The following is a 25,484-nucleotide window of genomic DNA, read 5'->3' as shown; positions in this document are numbered from 1 at the left end:
ATTTGTTAATCATTTCAAAGGATAAACTTTTGTTGTTTTTCCCTATTGTTTTTCTATTTTCTATTTCATTTATGTCTAATCTTTATAACTTGCTTCTTTCTGCTTGCTTTGGGTGAAGTGTACTCTTTTTTTTCCCTCTAATTTCTTAAGGTAGAATATTAGGTCATTGATTTCATTACTTTATTCTTTAATATAGATATTTATAGCTGTATTTCTCTTTAAGCAACACTTTACCTGAAACTCATGAAGTGTGTTTTGTTGTGCGTTTGTTTTCATTTGTCTTAAAGGACCTTCTAGGTATTTTGGGGATTTTTCCCTTGGTTATTGGGAATGTGTTTGGCTACAGTTTATGTAGTATGTCTTTCTTCTGTTTTTTAGCTTTGAATCTATTTGTTTCTTTGAGTTTGTCTTTCCTAGGAAGCATATAGTTGGATTCTGTTTTCTGCCCCCATTCTTCCCACATCTCCTTTTCTGGGAGATGTTTACCCCATTTCCATTTAATGTAATTATTGATAAGGTAGTTGAAATGTCACTTTGCTATTTGTTTCCTATATGTCTTTTTTGTTCCTCTATTTCTCCATTAATATCTTCTTTTGTGTTAATATGTTTTAGTATACCATTTTAACCTCCTCGTCATTTTTTTTTTTACTATTTGTTATTTTGTTAGTAGTTTCCCAGGGTATTAAAATGAACATAATCTAGTTTTCATTAATTACAACTTCTTTTTTTTTTTAACTTTACATATTTTGAGAGAGAAAGACAGCATGAGCAGAGTTGGAGCAGAGAGTGTGGTAGAATGAATTCTAAGGGGCTTGAACTCACAAACTGTGAGATCATGATTTGAGCAAGATTGAGAATAAGACTCTTAACTTACTGAGCCACCCAGGCACCCCAATACCAAATTAATTTCAATAGTATACAAAAACTTTGTATCTATTTAGTTTTTTTTCCCTCCCCCTTGTTATTGTCATTCAAATTATGGTGTTAGATGTCCGTCAACACAGAATTATAATTATTGTATTATGCAGTTGTTTTTTTAAATCAGGAGAAAAAGTATTATAAATAAAAATGCATTTATATTATCTTATATATTTATATTTGTAGTTACTTTACAGGGGCTCTTTATTTCTTCAGGTACATTAGAGTTATTGTTTAGTGTCCTTTTATTTCAACATAAAAGTTTACTTTAGTAATTTATATGAAGCATGTCTACTAGTCACAATTCTCTCCAATTTTGTTTATCTGGGAATGTTTTATTTAATCTGTCCTTCATTTTTGAAGAATAGTTTTACTGGAGAGAATATTTGGTTGGCAATATTTTTTCTTTCAGTGCCCTAAATATGTCATCCCGCTGCCTTCTGGCCTCCATGGTTTCTGATTAAAATTATGTTGTTAATCTTATTGAACATACTTTGTATAAGATGGGTCATTTCTCTCTTGCTGCTTTCATGATTTTCTCTTTGTCTTCCAACAGTCTGATAATAATATCTCTAGGTGTAGATCTTTTTGAATTTATCCTTCTTTGAGTTCATTGAGCTTCTTGGATGTGTAGGTAATGGTATTCATCAAATCTGAAAAAGTTTTAGTAATTTTTTAAAAATATTTTTTCTGCTCTTTTTTTCTACATCTTTTCTTGGGATTCCTATTATACTTATGTTGGTGCACTTGATTGTGTCTCAGTTTTCTGAGGCTCTGTTTATTTTTCTGCATTACCTTTTCCTTCTTCCTCAGACTGAATAACCTAATTTGACCTATCTTCATGTTCACCAATTCCTTCTTCTGCCATTTGTATCTAATATTGAACTCCTCTAGTGAATTGTTATTTTCACAATTTGTCTCCTTACTCATATTCTCTATTTGCTGAGGCACCATTTTCATCCTTTCTTTAGTTTTTGAGCAACTATTTAAAATAGTTGATTTAAAGTCTTTGTTAAGTTTAATGTATGGACTTACAATTGACCAAGTTTCTATGACTGCTTCTCCTTCCACTCTGTATCAACCTGTTAACCATAGTTTCTTTTGTTGTTGTTTTTGCATGTGTCACTTTTTTTGTTAAAAACTGGATGTTTAAATAATATAGCAAATCTGGAAATCATTCTTCCCTTTCTCATGTTTTTTTATGCTTCTGTTTATTGCTGCTTTCTTGTTTAGTGACTGACCTGATTTACATACAGTCTATATTATTGTCACATGTGGGCACTGATTTTTGTGTTCAATTAACTTAGTGCTCAGCTAAATGTTTGAAGAGAGAATTTCTTAAATTCCTAGAATGAATAAGTTTTTCAGTCTTTGCTTAAAGCTCTGTATTTGTGTTAAAGTGTGCCTCTAATGTTTAAACAGGTAAGCTCTCTTCTTTAGTCACCACTACCTGCTTGTGCAGAGCCAGAATGTCAAGCAGAGGTGAGAACTTAGGTTCTTCTCAGGTTTCTCTTGAGCATGCACATAGGCTTTATATGTGCATGGCATTCTAGATTTCCAATAATATTTCAGAGCTTTGCAAAACTCCCGATGGACATTTATGCTTCAGCTTTTCTATTTAACTTTTTTGCTTTGTTTGTTGTTTACCCAACTATTATCTCTACCTCAGGCAACTGCAGTGGTAAGCAGTTGCTACTGATTATTTCCAACAAACATCCATAGAGAAATGACTCTTTCCACTGGGCAAGCTCTGAGTCTGTTCAAGTCTTGCTCATGGGTTTTCTAAGATATTGTCAGACAGACTAAATTTTCTGAGGTTGGAGCTTTGTAGGAACTCCAATTTCATTCTGATTTCTCCAGTGGCTGCTAGGCTGCTGTTTCTCACTGTTATCATGGATATTTATTTTCAAGGTTACCACTGAGTGGCAGAGAGGAGGATGGGAACAGAGAAAGTTAAAATGCCACCCCTCCCCCAAAACATGCTATTCTTACTGATGTTCAGACATTAAAAATAAAACCTCCCTGGATTGTGGCAGAGTTTTGGTTAATTTACAGAGTTCCAGAGAAGTTGTTTTGACACTCTTTGCTAGAGTTTTCATTGCTATTATGGAAGAGAGAATTTTCAGTTGTTCTTTCTCTGCCATTCATAATGACATCCTGTAATTTCTTTCATCATTGTTTTGCATTTTTCTCCCTACAGACACTGTCATGTTATGTTAGATTTATAACTAGTGTTTCATGTTTTGTGGCTAATACAAATCATACTTAAAAAATTTATTTTCAGTGTTTCATCACTAGTATATAAGAATTGAATTGACTTTTATATATTTAACTTGCATCATATAAAATTGCTAAATTCACTTATTCTAGTAGCTTTTATGTAGATTCACTGGAATTCTTTAAGTAGACACTTCTGTTATCCACAAATAGGGGCAGTTTTATTTCTTCCTTTCCAATTGCTGTGACATTTATTAATTTAGGTTTTTTGAAAACCGATTTTTACCCTGATTTATATATTAGATTACTTACACTGTTCCCGTTTATCTAATTTTGCTATGCCACCTGTTATAATGTGGATGTACTGCCTTTTCCCAGTCATTATCTGTTTTCTGAGTAGACAATTATGAGATCATTCTGGTATGAGTCTGTCTGTTTCCCTGACCCATTTATATTATTTAGACATATTTTGGCCATATGAATATTTTTTCAAAGAAGAATCTTTTTATACACTATTTATTCCAATGAATATCTACTGTTAAGGAATTGGAAACTAAGAAAGGAAGGAGTAAAATCCATCTTAATCCTCAAAATATTTTATGATACTTCCCACTGAAACCAAAATCATAATTCTCTTATTTAGAATGGGTGATTCACATTAACTATAGGTATTTAGAGAATTTTTTTCTCACTTCTTGCTTTGGAAATTTTTTTCAAATATGAATTCTTCAGTAGAGGATGTGATTTTTCTATGTTCAGACTCCAAAATTTACAACTAAAATGGTTTTTAAAGGTCATAAAACACAGCCCCTTTATTTTATAGATGATAAAATATATTTTATTATTCCTCTGCAGCAGAGCTTCCCTTTAACTATTATTAAAATATAGGAAGTTAATTCTAATTTATCAGTATTGAAATGTACACCTCCACTTCTACACCCTGGTCTGACTACTATCATCTTTCACTTGGATTAGTATAATAGCTTAACTGGTCTCACTACCTGTACCCTTGTCCTCTCCATTCTATTCTTAACACTTTTGAATAAACCTGAGATCATGTCAGTCCTCTCCTCTAAACCCTCCAGTGTCTTCCTATTTCATTCAGAATAAAAATCAAAGTCTTTACAGTAGGTTTGCAAGGCTTTTAATGACTTGAACCCCTTTCCCCCCAGCCAGTTACTTGTCTGACCTAATCTTCCAATAGCCTCCCCTCTATTATTCTGCTCCTGGATGCTGGCTCCTTGCAGTTCCTCTCACATGCCAAGCATACTGCCTTAGGGGTCTGTGCACTCATTGGCTCCTGTCTGGAATATTTTGCCCCTAGATATATGAATGATTCATTCCCTTTCTCCTGTCAATACCACATTCTCAATGAGGCCTCTCTTGAACATACCATCCAAATTAAAACTCCAGTCTATGCTTTCCAAGCTTCTCTAATTTCCCCAAATTTTCATACCATTTATCATGTTCTAGTGTACTATGTAAATTACTCATGTATTATGCTCATCTAGCTGCTTAAATGCAAGCTCCATAAAATAAGTTTTTGGGGTTTTGTGTCTATCTTGTGAACTGATATATCCCTGGGACCTGTGAAAGTGCCTAACACATAATAGGCAATCAGTAAATACTTGTTGAATGAATGAATGCATAAAAGAGTACAGCCACCTTGACAATTTAAAACCATGATTCTGGCTTTGACAAAAATCAAAACATTCATTATTTTTGCTTTCAGTTAGATTAGGCCTTTGAAAATCACAAATGATTATCTCATATTTTTTATGATCTGTATTTTCTGGGTTATTTGAGATAAAACATTCAACAGTGGGGCACTTTTAAATTCAGGATGTGGAACTACAGCAAGGGTTATAGCGGAGGCTAGGGAGATAAGGGTTGGATGTGGTTTGAGTGTGAAGAGGTGAAGGTAAAAAAATAAACAGAAGGTAGATCCAGCTTCCTTCATTTAGGAAGACAATATTCATTACCTCTTATCTCAGAAAGACAATTAATACCATGAGTAGTTTTTTTCTGTTTGTCTTCCCCACTCCCCTACAAAAACACACAAGCATACGATAAGTTAGCCATATTCATACCTGTTCCTCCCATCTTTCCTCTTATCTTCAAGAAAGGCATATCCTTCCTCTGCCATTCCCTACTTTGCTTAACTTTAGATCCTAGATCCAGATCAATTTATCAAGTTTTCTGGATGGCCACTTCACCTATGAACAAATTATTGTGTTTTCTTATTTCTTTCAATTACACATTTTAAAGCAAACTGTGTTGGAATTCTAAAGATTTGTGCAGACTCTTATAGTATTTTCTTGTTTTGTCTTCATAACACCAATTTAATATAATAATTAGTTTGCACTTGTTTCTGGACAGATAGGATAGAGCAACTCTCCTTACTGAAAAGTCAGAGCAGGAGGCTGTGTAGTCCACCTTCTTCCTGTGGACCTCAGGTTGTGGGGTACGTGAAAGACCGAGACAGAGGGGTGGAGAGGGAAAGTCCATAAACATAGTTTTTTCTTAAAGTATATTGTTTGAAAATATTTATATTTATGAAAAAATATTAATAGATAAAATATTCTTGATTACTTTCTTAAATGTCCCTTAAAATATAATATATATGTACATATATATGTGTATATGCATGTGCACGCAAACATATGTGCGCACAAACATATACACACACACGTGCACATATACCTTTACACAGACACATACTCATGCCAAATGTCACCCTCTTTGCTCATTCATCTTCTCCTGCTTCTGAGATCAATATCTCAGACTATTCGGTGTGCTAATTCTACTTGACATCTTTTATTCATCAGATATATCCTTACCCTGCCCCAGTTTCTTCCATATCACCACCAAGGAGCTGCAACAAAGATAGATCAAATATTCTTTAAAACTCTTATCAAGACAAAAGGACAATAGCTTAAAAACAAACACACTGGGACACCTGGGTGACTCAGTCGGTTGAGCATCCGATTCTTGATTTCAGCTCAGGTTATGATCCCGGGGTTGTGGGACCAAATCCTGCATCTGGCTCAACACTGGGCATGGAGCTTGCTTAAGATTCTCTGTCTCTCTGTCTCTGTCTCTCTCTCTCTTTCTCCCCTCCCTCTCTGCCCCTCCCCCAGTTGTACTCTATCTATCTCTCAAGTGAACGAACTTTTGAGGAAATGGTCATTTGGTAAGTTGGCCTTTGCCCTAAATTTAATTGCCCTAAAAAATAATTATTGAGTTGGCACAATAAGGTAGATCGCATCCCCTCTTCTGTTCCCGTGATCCAGACTCTGGCTAGAATTATTCCATTTAATCAAATTTTCCTCATTATTAGAAGCATAATAACAAACCCAAGAGGTGGTAGGTTTGTTTGTTTGTTTGTTTTTTGTTTTTTGTTTTTTTTTTAGGTTTTTCTGTTCCCATTCTCTTGGGCTTACCTGTTATTAAATTCTAAATAAATATTTGCTAAATGAATTAATGAAGCAATGTGTGATTTAAGGTTGATATCTACCTACACCTTGAAAGTTCACCTAATTCAATGCAAAGTGGACTTTGAATCTGGCTTGTCTTAGAAGAATTCTCAGGAGGTAATGGAATTTTGAGACTGAGCTAGAATACCATTGATATATGTGAATAACTCAAAATTTATGAATAGGAGGTTTTCAATTTATCCTCATTTACTGGAGATTTTCTAGACTAGGCATTAATCTAAGTTTGGAGATGACCCAAAATGATACTCTGGAGCTTGGAGACAGAACAGGGGCAGGGGGGTGGGGTGGTGGTGCTAGAACAGGTTGGGAGACTTCCTCTTGGCAATGCAAATGCTCTGGGAATTGCAGATGAAAGTAGATGACAATCAAATTTAGCATTGATAACATGATAGATTTATAGGTTTATAAACTAGAGAGAAATTTGATTTGGGGAGTTATGGAATGAATAAGTCACAGGGATGAGAAGTACAGCATAGGGAATAGAATCAATGGTATTATAATGCATTTTATGGTGACAGATGGGAGCTACACTTGTGGTGAGCATAATATAACATATAGAGTTGAATTATTGTGTTGTACCCCTGAAAATAATGTGACATTGTGTGTCAATTCTACTCCAATTAAAATAAATAAAAAAATATTTGGGGAGGCAGCTTCTGGAGAAAGACAACAAGTTGGGTCAGTAAACAGGCTGGGCAAAATATTCACTTCGGCTTAAATTTTGCAATGTCTATGGAAAACACTATGATTATTTTATTTTATTTTTATTTTTATTTTATTTTAGAGAGACAGAATGAGTGGGAAAGAGGGGCAGAGGGAGAGAGAGAAAGAATCTTAAGCAGGCTTCATGCTTAGCATGGAGTTTGACATGAGGCTCAATCCCATGACCCTGGAATCATGACCTGAGCCAAAAATCAAGAGTCAAATGCTCAACTGATTTATTTATTTATTTGTCAGCCACTGCTTGGGAAACTGCAACTTCTCATATGATGTATATTATGTGTATTCTGCAGGATTAGAGCAGTTTGTTGGAAGAATGCAAGATTTTCAATTATACCAAGTGGCGCTTACAAACAGGTAAGTGAATGTGGTGTTGTAGAGTTCAACAGGTATAAGAATAATTCTCGAATTCAATTCAGTAAGAGTTGCAAAAGATTATGTTATTTTTCATCTTTATAGAATTTGGGAAATGTCACCTAATTAATGTTTACACTGTTTGCTTTGACTTAGTCTATGGTTGTTAGTCATTAGTGCTCCTCTGTTGGGTAACTTCTTATAATATGAAATTGATCAAATTCTTTACAAAGGTGTGGTAGACTCTAAGTCTAAAGTTCTCTTTTGGCCAGCAAAAGAGTGGGACACAGGATGAAAAGCGAGAGATGGTTAATGTCTGGGAAAAGACAAGAGCCCCGAATAAGGGTCTTAGCCCCATTTTTATTAGGATCAGAAGACTTATAAACATGATGTTGGACGTGCACAAAGAGACAATGTATCTGTGAACATTAACTTGGGGATGTGAGGGAAAAGGGGTCTTGAAGACATTCAGGGTTAGGGGTTTGGATTAATACAAAACAAAATCCTGGCTCTGAGTGGAAGGTTGTTTACAGAGGACATGAGGCACCACCTCTGTTTATCTTAGCTAGCCTAGGGGATGAGACAGGTAGGACACAAGACCTCAGAGTTAACAAGGCACCTTTCTTTTGTTAACCATCTCCACTCTGGACAACTTCGCCCTGCAGGGCAGAGCAGCAGTCTATAGCCCAGTTTACGTATTTACCTAACTTGGTCCTTCCTTCCTGTGAAAGCAGCTTTCTGCTATAGTACTAAATTGGGGGTGCTTCCACCCTGAATATCTAATCTTGTTTATTTCATATACCTATGTTTTATATTGGGGCCTTTGCCCCTCCCTATTCTGGGTGCCTTTGAACCTCCACGCTTTATTTTGGGGCCCTAGCCCACCTTTATTCTGGGGGCTAAGACCCCCTTCTCTATTCTTATTTGCCTAATCTTGTTTACCAAACTTGGGTGTGAGCATCCTATGGCTTTGTATTTCTTTATGCCTTGTTAACCCATTGGTATAAGCCCAGGGAATCCCTAAGATTATTTCCCATACAAAGGATTTCCTCTAACAGAACTAGATTTTTGAACATGTTGTATTACAGAATTTGGGATACATTTGTTTAAATATTCTAGATGAAGTAGTTTTGGATACTTAAGAAACTGCTCTCTCTGCCTTTTAAAATTGCTTTGTTGAACTTATAAGTACTAAAGAATTTAGAACAATGAAAGTGATTATTTTGATCCCTGAGAAAGTCTCAAGAGGCTGAGCTATTAGACTTGGAGATAAGAAGAGTGAGTAATTTGAAGTATTATTGTATATTTTTCTATTTCCAGTGAACAAAAATTATGTAGAGTTGGACTAGTGTTAATCAAGTATTTCCTCATCTTGAGAATAGGTAGCAAATCTTTCCTAGGGATTCTTAAGACACATAAATTTTCATTCTGTTCAGAAAAGTTCAAGTGAAATTCTGCTTAGCTGCCCTCTAAAGTTTCTCTCTTATTATTGGATTATAATAATAATAATAGTATATTATTGCATGGATGAGTTGATGTTGTTTACTTCTATTAAGGACCAAAAAGAATCATGTTTATTCAAATTTCTTGAAGGAAGATGTAGATTAGTGTGGTGAATTTCCAAATGACAGGAATAGCTCTTGTCAATTTGAGAAGTATTGTTCTTGAGGTGCTGCTATGATCAGCGCTATGTCCATTAGAAATATCAACATTCTTTACTAGTCTGTATAATCAAGGGCTACATGAATAAAGGGTGCTGTAACAGTGGAACACATTATTTGGGAGATTTTCTGCCACCAGTCTTGCTATCCTTTAAATCACCTTTATCTAAAATTCTGCCGAGTAGCGCTGCAATAATTTTGGCACTATTAAAGTTTTTACTGGGGGCAAGGATTTCACCGGATAGTCACTTTTGGTCCCATTCCAAACCTGGTATCAACTGGAAAATATCAATAAGATTAAAAGAAGAAGGTGTTATTTCCTGTGATTTGGTAAGTGGTTAAACTGCCTGACTCCATTGCCCTACTGGAATCTGAAGGAAGAAGCCTAGTTTCTCTAGTTAGACCTGAGTGCCTGATCTTGGCCTACCTGAGATGTCTGGAAAGGTATTATAGGGAAGAGTGCCTATAAATAGAATGACTGATTCTGACCTAGAACAGGTGTATTGCCCTTAATGGAAAAATTAAATATATCTGCCTGGAATTGGCATTATTCTTTGACTATTGGCAGCTGCCAGGTGATCTGAAGCCACTGAAGCACTTTAGGATGCCAGAATATGTACTGATGAGTCACAGAAAACCATTGAAAAATGGTCTTGGCCTCAGTTCCTTTACTTAAAACAGCAGCCGATAAATGACACTTATTTTCTTATTTCTTTCCTATGGATTAACTGGAGACCTTATCTATAACTCTCAGTATTTTCAATATATTATTGTTCAGTCTCAGGGGTACGTCATTTTAACAACATACATGAATATTACCTTTAGTTTTTTTTTTATCACAAATAGGTAGAGTAAAATATGATATTTAAAAAAAATGTCTAGATAATCAGACAAGGGCTTACACATGCTTCTCAATGGAAAAAGCTAACAGTTAAGAACTTACTGTTTTCAATATCTATTTTATGAGTGTGTTTATTTTGCCAGGAATGAGTTTGATTTTATATTCTGTTTAGAAAACTATTAAAATTAAATGGATACTAATCAAAAAGTTAAAATAGTGATATTCACTTGTAGCAATCCTTAGAAATTCTATTACTGTTGAACTCTTTGACTTACAGTCTGCTTCTTACAACCACAGGGAGATTCTGGAAATTTATTCTGGAAATCTGTTCAGATTGCATACCCAGTCACATTGTCGCTGCCCTGGCAGCCACCCTCGGGTCCATCCTTTGGTTCAGCGATACTGCATTCCTAATGATGAAGAGGATACAACCACTGATAGGGTGTTACGGCTGAATCCTGAAGCCCATCCTCTCTCTTTTGTCAATGATAATGATATTGGTACTTCATGGGTTTCACATGTGTTTACAAACATTACCCAGCTTAATCAAGGAGTGACTATTTCAATAGATTTGGAAAATGGACAGTATCAGGTAATTTGAAATAGTGAGGTGTATTAGTTTCCTGTAGCTGCCACGACCGATGACCACTAATTTAATGGCTTAAAACAACAGAAATTTCTTCTCTCACAGTTCTGAAGATCAGAAATACAAAATCAGAGTGTTGGAGGGACTACTCTCCCTCCAAAGGCTCTAGTGGGGAATCCTTCCTTGCTTCTTCCAGGCTCTGCTGTCTCCTGGTGTTCCTTGGTTTAGGGCTCCATAACTCCCATCTCTGCCTCTCTTTGCACTGGCCTTCCTCTGTGTTTGTTTGTGTGTCAGATCTTTCTCCTCGCTCTGTTATAAGGCCCAGCCTACATCTGGGATGATTTCATCTTCAGATCCTTAACTTAATTACATTTGAAAATACCCTATTTCTGAAGAAGGTCACATTCACAGGTCCTGGGTGTTAGTACTTCAATATATTTATTTGGGGATGCAATTCGTCTACTACAAGGTGAATGAATTAGGCAACCAAACATTACTTAACTAACATAGTGTATAATAATGTATGAAATAAAAATATCTAAAAGAAAATATGCAGGATCTTTTTTAGATATTTATATGAAATCATATGCAATATTGAAATTGATGTCTTTTTATTAAGTAATACAAATTAATAAAAACTAAGGTGATTATTCTAAGTAACTACATAAGAACATATATAACAATTATCTCATGGAACTAAGGTTGTTTTTCCATATCCTTATATATCAAACTTAATATTAATTTGTAGTTAATTAATGAATTTATTTTTTAAATGTTTATTTTTGAGACGGGGGGAAAGAGTCTGGAGAGGGAGGGAGAAAATCCCAAGCAGTCTCCACACTTAGTGTTTGCACTTAATTGATAAGATCCTTAAGAATAAGGATGGATATGCAGTTATAGAATGTGTTGCTTTTACCATAGGGCTATCAAGTTTGTGGATGTCTGATGAATATTTGATAATTATTATTATGAAGAAGTAAGCTATTATATTTGAAACTAGCAATTCCTTGGTTTGATTTATACTGATGGGTCAAACTTACAACTTTAAAGACAATGATTAACTTACCCATTTTTAGGTGTTTTATATTATCATTCGGTTCCTTAGTCCACAACCAACAGCGATAAGGATTCAAAGGAAGAAGGAGGACAGCCTGGATTGGGAGGATTGGCAATATTTTGCTGGAAATTGCAGAGCTTTTGGAATGAAAAATAATGGAGATTTGGAGAAACCTGATTCTGTCAACTGTCTTCAGCTTTCCACGTATGAATATTTAAAAAAATATCTTTGAAGGAGTTAATTTTAATAAACTAATGGGTTAATAATAAGCAATAGGTAGACTAACTCACTGGACTGGTGAGTCTAACTCTCACTAACTTTCTTGAGGCAGATTCTTCTAAGACTCCGCCCTAACTTGAGTTTTAAATTACATTTGAAGTTCTCTTAAAAGACTTTGGAGTATCTCTTGTTTACAGCCTCATTTGGGCTTTATAATCTGATTTTCAGATTGTTTAGCAACTTATCTATATTAATAGAATTTTATTATGTCCTCAAGGAAATGTTTTACTGTGTTTTTTCTGTGATGATCCTGTATTGTTTGCATACAAATTATGTGAGATATGTCTGTTTTCCCAGAATGAAGAATTAAAGTTGTTACGAGTATTGTGTAAGAATGTCTCAAAGTTATGATTCTGTTTTATTAAAATTATGAGTAGCTTTTCATGACTTCAAATGTTTTTCATCAACAGTGTCACTCCATATTCACATGGTAATGTCACATTTAGCATCCTAACACCTGGACCAAATCATCGTCCTGGCTACAATAACTTTTATAACACCCCATCTCTTCAAGAGTTTGTAAAAGCCACACAAATAAGACTTCATTTTTATGGACAGTACTATACAACTGAGACTCCTGTCAGCCTCAGACACAGATACTATGCAGTTGATGAAATCACCATCACTGGAAGGTAATGTTCATTACTGAGGTTTGATTGCAGGGTGCTTTTCATCATGAGTTTTGTTTTCAACAAGGCTGTGGTCATACTTACTTAAAAATACATTAAGATGGGGTGCCTGGGTGGCACAGTCGGTTAAGCGTCCGACTTCAGCCAGGTCACGATCTCGCGGTCCCTGAGTTCGAGCCCCGCGTCGGGCTCTGGGCTGATGGCTCGGAGCCTGGAGCCTGCTTCCGATTCTGTGTCTCCCTCTCTCTCTGCCCCTCCCCCGTTCATGCTCTGTCTCTCTCTGTCCCAAAAATAAATAAAAAACGTTGAAAAAAAAATTAAAAAAAAATACATTAAGATGTAGAGCAAACCAGATTTCAAACTTCAGGTTTTGAAATGGCTTCCTACTCCAAGATTTTTTTAGAAAGGTTTGTATGTAATTCTTTCCCATATGTAAGACCACATTGTTATAGAATCAATTTTCAAAAGCTGTTGGGTTTAGAAGGTGTGATACCCTGAATCTGGCTTAGAAATGATTTACTAGATATTTTACTTGGTTTGTTCTGGAATATAATTTTTAAAATATTCTTGAAGTCAAAGAGAAGGAGCTAGATTTTGAAGGACAATTCTACTCCCAGCTAGTTTGTAAGCATGGGGCTTGGCCTCCGTGAATTCACAATTCACAATTTTATGAAGAATATTTGTTTTCCTAGGAGAAAAAATCTATTCCCTAGATAATTTATAAACATCTGACCATACTTGAGAACAAGACTCGTAGTATTTCAAAGTATGGGTAGCTGGAGAGCGGCATACTCTTTAAAGGACACCTATGTAGACTGTATTTAGCACTGAGTTGTGCTAGAAGAGTGATATGCTGTGTAAGTAAAGTACATCTTTAAAAACAGACCAGAATACCAAACTATTTTTTGTTTAGTACTAGCATAATGAAAATAATACTACTACTAAATAGTCACCATATAATTTTGGTGAAAAACACCTCCCGAATAATTGAAATTTGTTAATTTCACTCTGCAGCTTATTCTAAACTTTATATTTTTCACCGTGACTTGATAGGTTCAGTAAATACCTTCCCTTGACAAGTTTGTCATACGTCTGATATAGGTAGAAACAATCCCTGACCCTTTTTCCAGGGAGGCTTGAAAATTACCTTTTCAGAACAATATGGTTTGGATATTGACGGCACCTCACCCAATACTTTAGGATTAATGCAAAACTTTCATGAGCATCTTTGTGTTGATTAATATACTTGTCTTCCCGGTTGGATCCACACAGTGGATATATTCACAGGCCCTTAAATATATTCACAGTGGAGTTGACTTAGAAATGTCTGTTGCTCCTGTTCACAGATGTCAGTGCTACGGTCATGCCAATAAGTGTGACACAACAAGCCAGCCCTATCGATGCCTCTGCTCTCTGGAAAGCTTCACCCAAGGACTTCATGTGAGTTCTCTGTTTGATGCATGGACACCTCAAAAAACAAAAACAAAAACAAAAACAAAACACAACCAAAACAAACAAAAAAGTGGGGGATGGTGAAAATAATTTTTTAATTTAATTTTGGTCTATTTTCTGGATGTCAATAAAAATAAATTGATATGATTTCAGAAAATTTTTGGGAGAGAAAAATAAAAGTCATCGAAAAGATGAAAGTATTATTTTTTAAAATAAACTCAATCAGTAAAATAACAACTAAGATTAAACCTCACTTTGCTGTCTTTGTTATATCAGTATTATCATGTTTTATAAAACACTTTTTAAGGTGTCTAGGTAGCATGGCACTAGAAATAAGGGTCTGAGTTCTGCATCTAAAAGGTATTTATACAAAGGTGTCTGTGCAACATAAGCATCTTCTGATGCAGAGAGATCTTTATGTATTTGTTTCAGTCAAGTTGAATTCATTGCTGATACCAGTAATTTTAAGTAACTAATTTGAATATCTATAGTAAAAGGACTCAGAAATGATGTTACTTTAGGTTGTCTGTGATGGTCCAGGGAAGTTTCATACTTGAAGTAGATATTTAGCTCTATCTTCAGGAAAAAGGGGTAAATGGAAATGAAATTGAGATGTTTTTGTTAATAGAGACATCCAGCATCAATAGTAGCTGATATGAAAGCAGGTACAACAGCACAAACAATCATACCAGTAATGAAAAATAAACAGGACAGAGCCTCCTAAGTGATGTTTAAGGCAATTGGTGTTAATTTGGGAAAAAAAAAAAAGTTAAAGCCCTACCTCATGGCATGTACAGAAGTCCAGGTGACTTAAAGACCTAAATGGAAGAAATAATTGTAAATCTATTAAAATAAAGATTAAGATAATGTTTCTAAACTTTATAAGTTCAGCCATAATTGTGTTTAATTTTTCCCAACTGGATTGATTCTTGATTTTAAGTTTAAATGACATTTATTATATTTTTTCTAGTGTCCTCTTGTTTTGATTCTTTAAAATACACATTTTTCTTTCCTTGCAATCAGTGATTTCTTTTATTAAACTCACAGTGTACACTGTCTCATAGATTCCTACTTGACTTGTGTTCTAAACCTTGCCCTGTACATGTTTTTAATTAGTCACTTTACTTCTCTCTGTCCTTTGTTTGAGGATATCATGTAATATTGTTTTTTATTCTTTTTAAATTTTTTAAATGTTTACTTATTTTCAATAGAGAGAAGAGAAGGGGAGGGGAGGGGAGGGGAGCTGAGGGGCAGAAAGAGAGGGAGACACAGAATCTGAAGCAGGCTCCAGGCTCTGAGCTGTCAGCACAGAGCCCGATGTTGGGCTCGAACTCACGAAACGCAAGATTATGGCCTGAGTCGAAGTCAGATGCTTAACTGACTGAGCCACTCAGAGCCCTGGAACATCTTTTTTAAGAAGCACCTGTCTGTCAAGGTTTTGGCGAACTCCATTTCTGTCTTCTGAGATTCTTAATCTGATCTAATTTGTTTCCAGAGACAACATTAGTGCATATAGTTCAGTGGCAAGCATATTACCTACAATGCAGACTTCCTCTAGCACATTTAGAATGTAGTCCTGGCCCTGAGTTTCAACTCAGTCTTTGATTGGGTTACAGTATTCTTTCTTTCTATGTGCTCAAGCCAAAACTTTCATCTTCTGATTCAGATGTTCCTTTGAACTTATTCTCCAGATCATTGCTTTATATTGAACTGTTAATTTATACGTTAGCCCTCACCACTGGTTGATAAGTGCTTCGAAAGAAGGAATATTTTACATATTTTGGATTTCTAACATCCAGAGGCTTTGAATTTGGTTTGATTAGTATATCATGAGAAAAAAATCTTTTTAAGAAGCATTGATTTTACTATGTTTGATTGTGCAGCTTATCATATTGTCCCAGAAAGGAAATTAATTGGATGAACTTGATTGATTCACTCTTTATTCAGCCATAATTGTATGTTTTAAGTTTTTGCCAGTTTGATTTTTTCTTGATTTTAGAGTTAAAGTGACATTCTAATTTTCTTAGTGTCTTCTCCATTTGATCCTTTAAAATGACACTTCCCTTGAAATCAGTGATTTCTTTTATTGACTTCACCCCACTTCCCCAAACTCACCACTAACCCAGTTAAAAAACTCTCTGGGCTGAATTTTGTAAGGCACTTTGATCTGAATATATATAGTACATTCAAACTAAGGACTGGGCAATGCTTTCACATATGTTGTTTTCTAAGCTTCTTTTGCTTTATTTTGACTAGTTAGTTCTCTCCTCAACCCCCACCCCATCTCCTTTTCCTTTTGATATCCCATCTTTCCACCTTCCTCTCTCTTTAATTGCTCACAGTTGAGTGATTGATATTTTATGATTCTTGGGTGATTTCATGCTTCCCCTTAAAAATAGAGCCATTAAATGAATCAAGGCTCATGATTGGTTTCAGAAGTCTAGTTGGGATTTTCAGACTTGGTCTCAGGTGGTGACTGTTGGATTATGAACTAGCAAAATAATTAACTATAATTTAGGTTGAGAATACATTTTACTGCTTCTTATTTAGACATTTAGTTTCCTTTAGAAACAAACGTAAAATGTTTTCTGTTATTTTCTTCCTTTACATATTTTGATAATTAATGAATATAGCCATAAATAAAAAAGCAACAAATCATTCACTTAGCAAAGTTTGGCAAACGTAGCTGAAGGGAAAAGTCAATAGACTGGTAAGTTGAATGATTTCTCAGTGCTATGATATTTTCAATAATGTGTTGAAAATGAGAAATGATTTTATAAAGCATTCATAAGTATGACATTCTCTTTTTGTTATCAAAATATTTTAATACATGTGGGACTTACATATCTGAAATAATTTGAAAAGATTCTTATTCAAGTGCTTTTCCCCTTGTTCTACTTTTCAAAATAATAAGTTTTAATGTAATCCATCTATATCCTATTGGAACCAATGTTCTTTTTTAAAGCTCTGGACATAATCCAAAAAGAATGCCTTCAATTTCACAGTATTATGCTAACCATTAATAATATTACTCAATAAACAGGGCTTTTGTGAATTATATTACAGCCATTTGGCAAACAGATGAAAACGTAAGCCTTGAGAATATGCCAATTCTTGGCAATTGGCAGTCCTATAAGAAAGTGTTTTTAGCGGAAGTGAAAATGAATGAAGTCAGGAGAAAGGAGTAGAATGGTGAATTCAGAAGCAAGTTCTTACACATAGCCATTCCAGAGAATTTTCTGTATAAAGCATTCTTTAGTTGTTTATGAAGTTGATTTCACAAACAGGAGGTCCACAGGTGGGAACAGTGTTTAAATAATTTGTTATTTAACTTCCAACAAGAATTTTCCCTTCTCCTCCTCCTCCCTCATCTCTGGATTCTCTTAGTCAGAAAATAATCCAACACTACGTCTACATTTACCCATGGCAACAACTATAACTCAGGGTAACAATTACCCTCTTTGGAGCCGTAACACTATTTGGTTTCAACCATATTCTCTACTATCCATAGCCTTACATCTGGGTGATCTCACTTATGTTAATATCTGACCCACTTAATAGATTAAGACTTACAGTAGTAGCTAGAGTATGTGTTTAATTATTCTTGGAATAGCAAGACCAACTAATTCATAACTCCATTGGTAAATCTAATTTCTTTTGTCCACTCATAAAATTATAAGTTACTAAAACACACACACAAACAAACAAACAAACAAAACCTCAAGACAAAGTATTACCAAAAGCCCTGCTGATCTTAAGATAAACTTCAAGCCACACTTACTTTTTCTTAAATTTTCATTGTATTTTGTGATACCTAAAATATCTACCTTGGTGGGGAGGCTCAGTGATTCTCCTCATTGCTACTACATAGGAACTCTGACAGATTTTGATATTGTATTGGCAGTTGTAAGGTTTTGACTTTAATATGTAGTGCTTACCATAAATGATCATCGTATATTCATTAATAGAGAATAATTTTAGAATATTTGTGACATTTCTTCTCTAGAAATGACTGAAACAATGAATCATTTACTTGTTACACTTAAGGGTTAATCTAGAGCAAAAGAAATCTCAAAAGACTATATACCATTCAGTAACTTACAAGCAGAGTTGAATATTTCAAAGCAGAATTCAGGATTACACCGCGTTTAACCCTGAATGAATCATTTGATAAACACATTTATGCTTTTTAAATAATTATTTTTTGGATAACAGATAATCACTGTTACTTGTACATGTATTTTAAAATTTAAGTGAATTTTTTCATTTTAATTGTGAATTCATGTACAATTAAATAATTGATTGTATTAAATAGATTCCTTGTATCCTTTACTCAATTTGAACCATGATAATGTCTTGCAAAACTAGTGATTTTTCTTTTTAAGCAACTTTCCTGAAGTATGTACAATAAAATGTACCCATTTAAAAATGTATAGATTGATGAGTTTTAGCAACGCTTGTGTGATCACTGCCATATTCAAGATATGGGATGTTTTTCTCTCCAAATACTCTTTGTGCTCCTCTACAGTCCATGCCTCCTCCCCAACCTTCAGTCCCAGGAAACTACCAACCTGCCTCCTGTCACTACAAATTAGCTTTTCCTGTTCTAAAATTTCATATCATGGAATTATTCAACCATGTATTATTTTGGTGCATAGGTTTCTGATTCCACTCCCTACTTCCCTTACCTTTTTTTTTTTTAAATAATTTCCTAACTACTTGTGCTATTAGCTTTATTGCAATAATATATCTCTGGTCCACATGCTCAAGAATTCCATTGTAACTTTCCAAAAGTATGTGTCAAGTTCTTAGATGCAGAATACAACCTAGGAATTGGAAGCTTAGGTATGTCTACTCCATGTCAACTGACATGGTTGCATAGTTACAATACACCCATTACTCATTCTCTTCTCTATACCTGTTCTAAAAATTCAAATGTTGGTAAATTCTAGCTTTAAGAGATGTGTTATCAGTTGATACTTGCGTCCTAATGATTTTTCATTTTCTTTTAATAGTTATGTTCATCTTTCAGGGGCTCTTGGCTAAGAGTGATGTAATAATCAGTGCCTTTGCCAAGGACTGGCACTTTGTTGGCTACTTAGCTATTCTTTCATCATTCTGTGACATCATTACCTGCAAGGGTGGCCAAGCGTTCACAGAGCAATTTATTAGTAACCATGAATACTTCTCTTATTCTTTGGCTCTGATTTGTGACCCTTTTATAGCATTAATCATGGCTTTTATGAATTAACTACAATCAAGCTATCAGTATGCATTTTTGTTAGTATTATAAATAGCAGAGCCAGCTTAAAACATTTAATATAATAGGCCTTCCTACCATTCAATAATTTGAATGGTGCCAACATCACACTCTACAATGCTTATTATGTAAATGAATATTTCCTGTTATTTTAGAAAGTGTGTTCCTTTAGAGCACACAAGTCCAAAAGTATGAGTCATCATGACTAGCTTGAGTCATATTTTTATTACACATCAAGCTTTCCCAGTAATGTCTTCTGTTTGCTCACACAAGGATTTTACTTTAAATGCATTTCATTGTATAATCTATCTTGTAAATACTAATGAATTCATTTTTCTAAGTAGCAAACAGTTCATATTATAGAATCTATATTAGATGTATGTTTAGTGAATCAAGGCCTAGAATTTCATTTCCTCTCTGGCACATGGTGATACTATTAATCTTCGAAAAGCACTTGCACTAGTTATTCCATGTTCATAGACAGGAAGATTCAGTATTGTCAAGATGTCTGTTCTTCCTACCTTTATCTATAGATTCAAAGTAATCCCAATTAGAATCTCAGAAATTTATTTTGTGGATATCAACCAACCATTTCTCAAGTTTGTGTGAGGGGGTCAAGACACAGAATAGCCAAGACGGTATTGAAAGACTAGAACAAAGTCAGACTACTGACACGACCTGACTTCAAGACATATCCTGAAAGTTACAGTAATTAAAACAATGTGGTCTTGGCAAAAATAAAGAAATAGATCAGTGGGATGAAATAGAAATACAGCCACATAAGTATAGTAAACATTAAACTGTGGACTGTTTATGTGTCCACATAATAATGATGTGTCAATTTAGGTTTATCAGTTTATGACAACATACAACTCCGGTTCCAAATGTTGAAAGTTGAGAATTCTGTGAATAGGTGGGGGTGGGAGGTATATGGGAACTCTGTATCTGTCTCTCAATTTTTCTGTCAACTAGAAAATGCTTCAAAAATTATAGTCTATTGAAAAAGTAGCTTTTAAGGCAGAAGTGATGATTGCATTTAAGAGATTGAAGGTCCCTGAATTATTCTTGAAGAGAGTGGAACACTTCAAATTTTAACTTAAGCAGGATTTTTATGTAAGAATAACACAGCAAAAGAGAAGAAATGTAGTATGTAACTTCCCAAACTACAGAGAATAAAAAGGAAACATCTTTCTTATTCTGACATAAGGGAAAAAAGAAGAGGGAAATAAAAAAGTAAGAGATATAGAAAATATAGATTCCAAATATAGCAATAAATATAACAAATGTAAATGTGTTACACTTGTCAGTTAGAATTAAGAATTGTCACACATGGGGCATCTGGGTGGCTCAGTCAGTTGGGCGTCTGGCTTCGGCTCAGGTCATGATCTCACGGTCGTGGGTTTGAGCCCCGTGTCGGGCTCTGTGCTGACAGCTCGGAGCCTGGAGCCTGCTTCAGATTCTATGTCTCTTTCTATCTCTGCCCCTCCCCCACTTGTTCTCTGTCTCTCTCTGACTCTCAAAAATAAATAAATGTAAAAAAAATTTAAATAACTGTCACACACATCAAAATATAGTATACCACCATTGTCTGAGCAGAGCCTGCAGTAACGTGAGGGAGTACCTCAGGCACAAATTTTAAGAAGGCACCAGAAAACTTATTAATCAAGATAAATAATATTTTAGTATAATGTTTAATAAAGGCAAAATAATGCTAAAATCTCTGAGGAAAAATATGTAAACATTTTAAGTAAAAATAAGCTGTTGTTTGTTTTACAAGTCCGAGTTACTTAGCAATGAGAGCTGTTACTCCAGTCAGCCACAGCCCCTGCCTAGCTGTTCTATAAGGCTCTCCTGTGTCTGCCTCATATAGAGGTTGACAATGGTTTAAAAACAGATTGGGTAAGATGAAAGCTTATACATAGCTATGTTTTTGATTATAGAGTGTTTATTAATGTTTTCTACTTGGTTCCTACTATAAGAGGATATTTTATAAATGTATATAGGAGTACATATTTTTCTTTTGGTCTCAGGCTCCAACAAGGCTCAGCATGGCCCTGGTGTTGAGAGAGAGAGACATATACCTAAAACACGAGCACATACAAAGTTTAAAAATTTTAAAAATGGCTTAAGCTATATAATATTAGGTAAAATAGACTGTAAGTAAAAACTTTTATTAGAGATAAGGTGCTTTACTATATAATGGCAAATGATAGAATTCTAAACTTACATGCATCTTATAGCATAGATTCAAAAGTATAAAGCAAAATTTGACAGAGCTGGAAAGAGAAATTGACAAATCCAACATCAATGTAGAAGAATTTAATACATCTCATTTAAGTAATTAATCAGGCAGTCAAAAATTAAAATCCTTAATAATTGAGAATTGAACTAATGTGAAGCTTAAACTAATAGATTCCTGTATTCAACAATGAAAAAATGTACATTCTTGTCAAGATCACATGGAAAATTTATGAACATTGATCACATACTAATCAATATGATAGTTGCAACAAATTATAAAGAATTTGTAATCACAACACACTGTAAGCATTAACTATTTATAAGTAAATGAATGCATACAGTCATTTCACTTTTATCCCAATGGGTTAAGTAGAAATAGATGGAAAAAACCTTCAACTAAAATTATGAGCCTTTTATTAATCCAGGAAAATTTTATTGAGTACTTATTTGGATGCAGTAGGTTTACATCTCTGGGCAAAACACAATTATTCCTACTCTTGAAGAATTTATATTCTCTTATGAATTGGTGGTGTGGGTGGGGGAAACCAAAGAAGTAAAATAAACAAGTTAAATACATAGTATACTAGGGTTTTAACTTATTTTGAACTGTGTTGGTAAAATGAATTGTGGAGGCCAGGATGTAAGATCAAACAAGGAGAGTACAAAAAGAAAACTTAAGATCACTCTCTTATAAACAAAGCCAAAAATTTTTAAATGATGAACCAAATCTACAATAATATATAGTAGCTAAATTGGGTTTCTCCCAGGAATGAGAGTGGAATTTAATATTAATAAAACTATTAATGTATTTCATCACATTAATTGAAGAAAGCAAAAACATAAAATCAGTAGGCTTGGAAAAAAGCAATTAATGAAATTAACACCTTTCTAGACAAGTGCTTTAAGAACTCTTAACCTGATAGAGAAACAAGTATAATTTTCTTTTTTTTTCCTGAGATTTATTTATTATTTTGTTTAATAATAATAATATAATTTATTGTCAAATTGGTTTCCATATAACACCCAGTGCTCATCCCAACAAGTGCCCTCCTCAATGCCCATCACCCACTTTCCCCACTCCCCCACCACCCCCCCGTCAGCCCTCAGTTTGTTCTCAGTATCCAAGAGTCTCTTATGGTTTGCCTCCCTCCTGCTCTGTAACTTTTTCCCCCCTTCCTTCTGTTAAGGAGGTCTTCTGTTAAGTTTCTCAAGATCCACATATGAGCGAAAACATATTGTATCTGTCTTTCTCTGACTTATTTCACTTAGCATAATACCTTCCAGTTCCTAATATTAACAGTGCATATAAATGTAAATCTATTGAAGCATTCCCTTTAAAACCAGGAATAAGACAAGGATGTCTATTATTCTACATTTATTGGAGGATCTAGCCAGCTCAATGTGATAAGAAAAAAAACAAACAACACTTAAAAGAACTGAGCTGCCAATATCTGAAGACAAGATAATTGAGCCAGAAAATGCAAAAAATTCCACAAATTATTAAATATTGAGGGGAATTCAGCAAAGTGGCTAGATATAGGATAGAAACATGAAAATAATTATTTTTATATACCCAAGGACAAAAAAGAAACAATTTAAAAATAATTTTTCCACAGAAAATATAGTATGTCTTTACAACTTCTGAATACAAGAAGGAAAAACTGTAGAGGAAGAAACTAATAAATGTGGCTACATTATAATTAGAAACTTCTAATCACCAAAAGCTACCATTTTTAAAATAAAGAGAAGGAAAAGCTACATATTAGCAGATTATATTAGCAACACAACACATATAACAAAGGGAATTTTTATTTTATTTTTATTTTTTTTTAACTTTTTTTTTTAATTTATTTTTGAGACAGAGAGAGACAGAGCATGAACGGGGGAGGGGCAGAGAGAGAGGGAGACACAGAATCGGAAGCAGGCTCCAGGCTCTGAGCCATCAGCCCAGAGCCCGACGCAGGGCTTGAACTCACGGACCGCGAGATCGTGACCTAAGCTGAAGTCAGCCGCTTAACCGACTGAGCCACCCAGGCGCCCCACAAAGGGAATTTTTAAATCAAACCAATTAAGAAACCAAGAAAATTGGTTAAGAAACCAAGAAAGTTGAGCCAAGTAATTTGCGTAAGCAGCTAGAAGTGGCAACTCAAAAGGCCAATATACATGTGGAAACAGCTGCAATTTTACTGGTTATCAGTAATCATAACTGTGAGATAACATTTTATATTCATGATATTGGCAAAGATTCAAAAAATCTGAAAATTTCATTGGCTGGCAAAGGTGTAGATTACTGGGGATTCGTTCATCCATTAATGATGGGAATGTGTCACCAGTGTGGGAAAACAGTTTGCAAACATTTAAATGGATACTTACTGCAGTTCAATTCATATAAATGAATATAGCTATTACATCAACACAACTAGACTCTCAGACAATAGAATACAAAAAGATTATAGAATAATATACACAATATACCATTTATGTAATATTTAAAAACATGCACAACAATACTAAGTAATATATCAAGTGTAAATATGAAGAAAAGCTTGTGAATGGATATTGCTAAGTTCATGTGTCACTGATGGAGTAGAATGTATATTGCAGTGTTTTGTTTTTTAAGTCAGGTAGTGAATAAAAGAACATGCTTGTTTGCTTTTTTATTATTTATAAATTTTGCAATCCTAAATATTTTAATTTTCCTAAAGTACTATGATTTATTAATCTATCAGACACATATCATCTATGTTAAGTATTCACGCTACTGCTAAAAACAGTGGAGGTGACTCTTCAGGATGGGGTAACTGTTACAAAATTCATGATTATTGTGTACTTTTATAGTTCTAATGTGATGATTGATCATTTGCTAGCTTCATTCACCAAATATTTATTAAATGCCTTCTATGTGTAGAGCATTATGCTACAGTACCACTATAACATCTTGATTAAAGATCCACGTATTTGAAAATATTGAAGGACTTTCATTTGTGAAATTTAAAAAAAGATTTCCTGGTACACACTAATTATTATAATAAATAGAGATGACTTTAGTGCAAACAAATTATTCAGACTGACAATTTATAATTAACAGATAATATAAATCTCATTGACATTTTAAATCTTAAAAAAATTCAATGTAGCTATACTAATGAAAGGATTTTGAAAATTTACTAATCTAGTACTGAAGTCTAAGATGAAATAAAATTTCCAATATAAAATGGCTTTCTTTCCAAATAGGAACTCAAATACATTTTGGTGTCCACTCACTAAGTGTAGAGGAACCCTAAAAATGAAAAGACATAATGGATTTTGCTGCTTAAAATATGAATCTATTTTTGAAGAGATTTTAATATGATGTATCCATTTTCTCTTCATTGGCTTCCTTTATAAAATAGTGTAGATTATCCTATACAAATGTGTTCTCTATTCCAGGCCACATTTTCTGGCGTATCAGTAGAGGTAAATTATTATAGTTGCTAATAAAGGAGAATTGACTTGGTTACAACCTACAAATTTGAAGAAACCTTAGTGTCCTTCTTCTGGACCTTGGGAGAACCTTGTGTATCTCATACATGTCTTTTCTATTTAGTGCCCTGAACAATTCCCACAGTTAAAGAGGCAATACGAAGGGCAGGCAAGCCAGAGAACAAATCAAATATGAAACAATGACCAGTATTCAAAAGCAATCTGACTCCAATGCCTGTCATGCAAATGGATCTCATTCAACAACTAGACATTGTTAGATGGTTTGCATTCCCAAGCCAGGGTGAAAAGT

The 25,484-nt window shown here is 34.3% G+C and overlaps 1 protein-coding gene across 1 annotated transcript in view; it reads left to right on the top strand.

The window, feature by feature from the left end:
* USH2A (usherin) overlaps positions 1-25,484 on the top strand; it is a 743,753-nt gene that overhangs the window by 81,621 nt on the left and 636,648 nt on the right. Inside the window, exons 6-10 of the mRNA XM_042925179.1 lie at positions 7,646-7,709; positions 10,506-10,800; positions 11,871-12,055; positions 12,541-12,762; positions 14,106-14,199. Coding sequence (XP_042781113.1) covers positions 7,646-7,709; positions 10,506-10,800; positions 11,871-12,055; positions 12,541-12,762; positions 14,106-14,199 — 860 coding nt within the window. The remainder of the gene's footprint in view (positions 1-7,645; positions 7,710-10,505; positions 10,801-11,870; positions 12,056-12,540; positions 12,763-14,105; positions 14,200-25,484) is intronic.

Source organism: Panthera leo, chromosome F3, assembly GCF_018350215.1.
Source record: "Panthera leo isolate Ple1 chromosome F3, P.leo_Ple1_pat1.1, whole genome shotgun sequence".
NCBI lineage: Eukaryota > Metazoa > Chordata > Mammalia > Carnivora > Felidae > Panthera > Panthera leo.
Note: the sequence above shows the minus strand (reverse complement) of the source record. Positions and strands in the feature narration are given on the sequence as shown.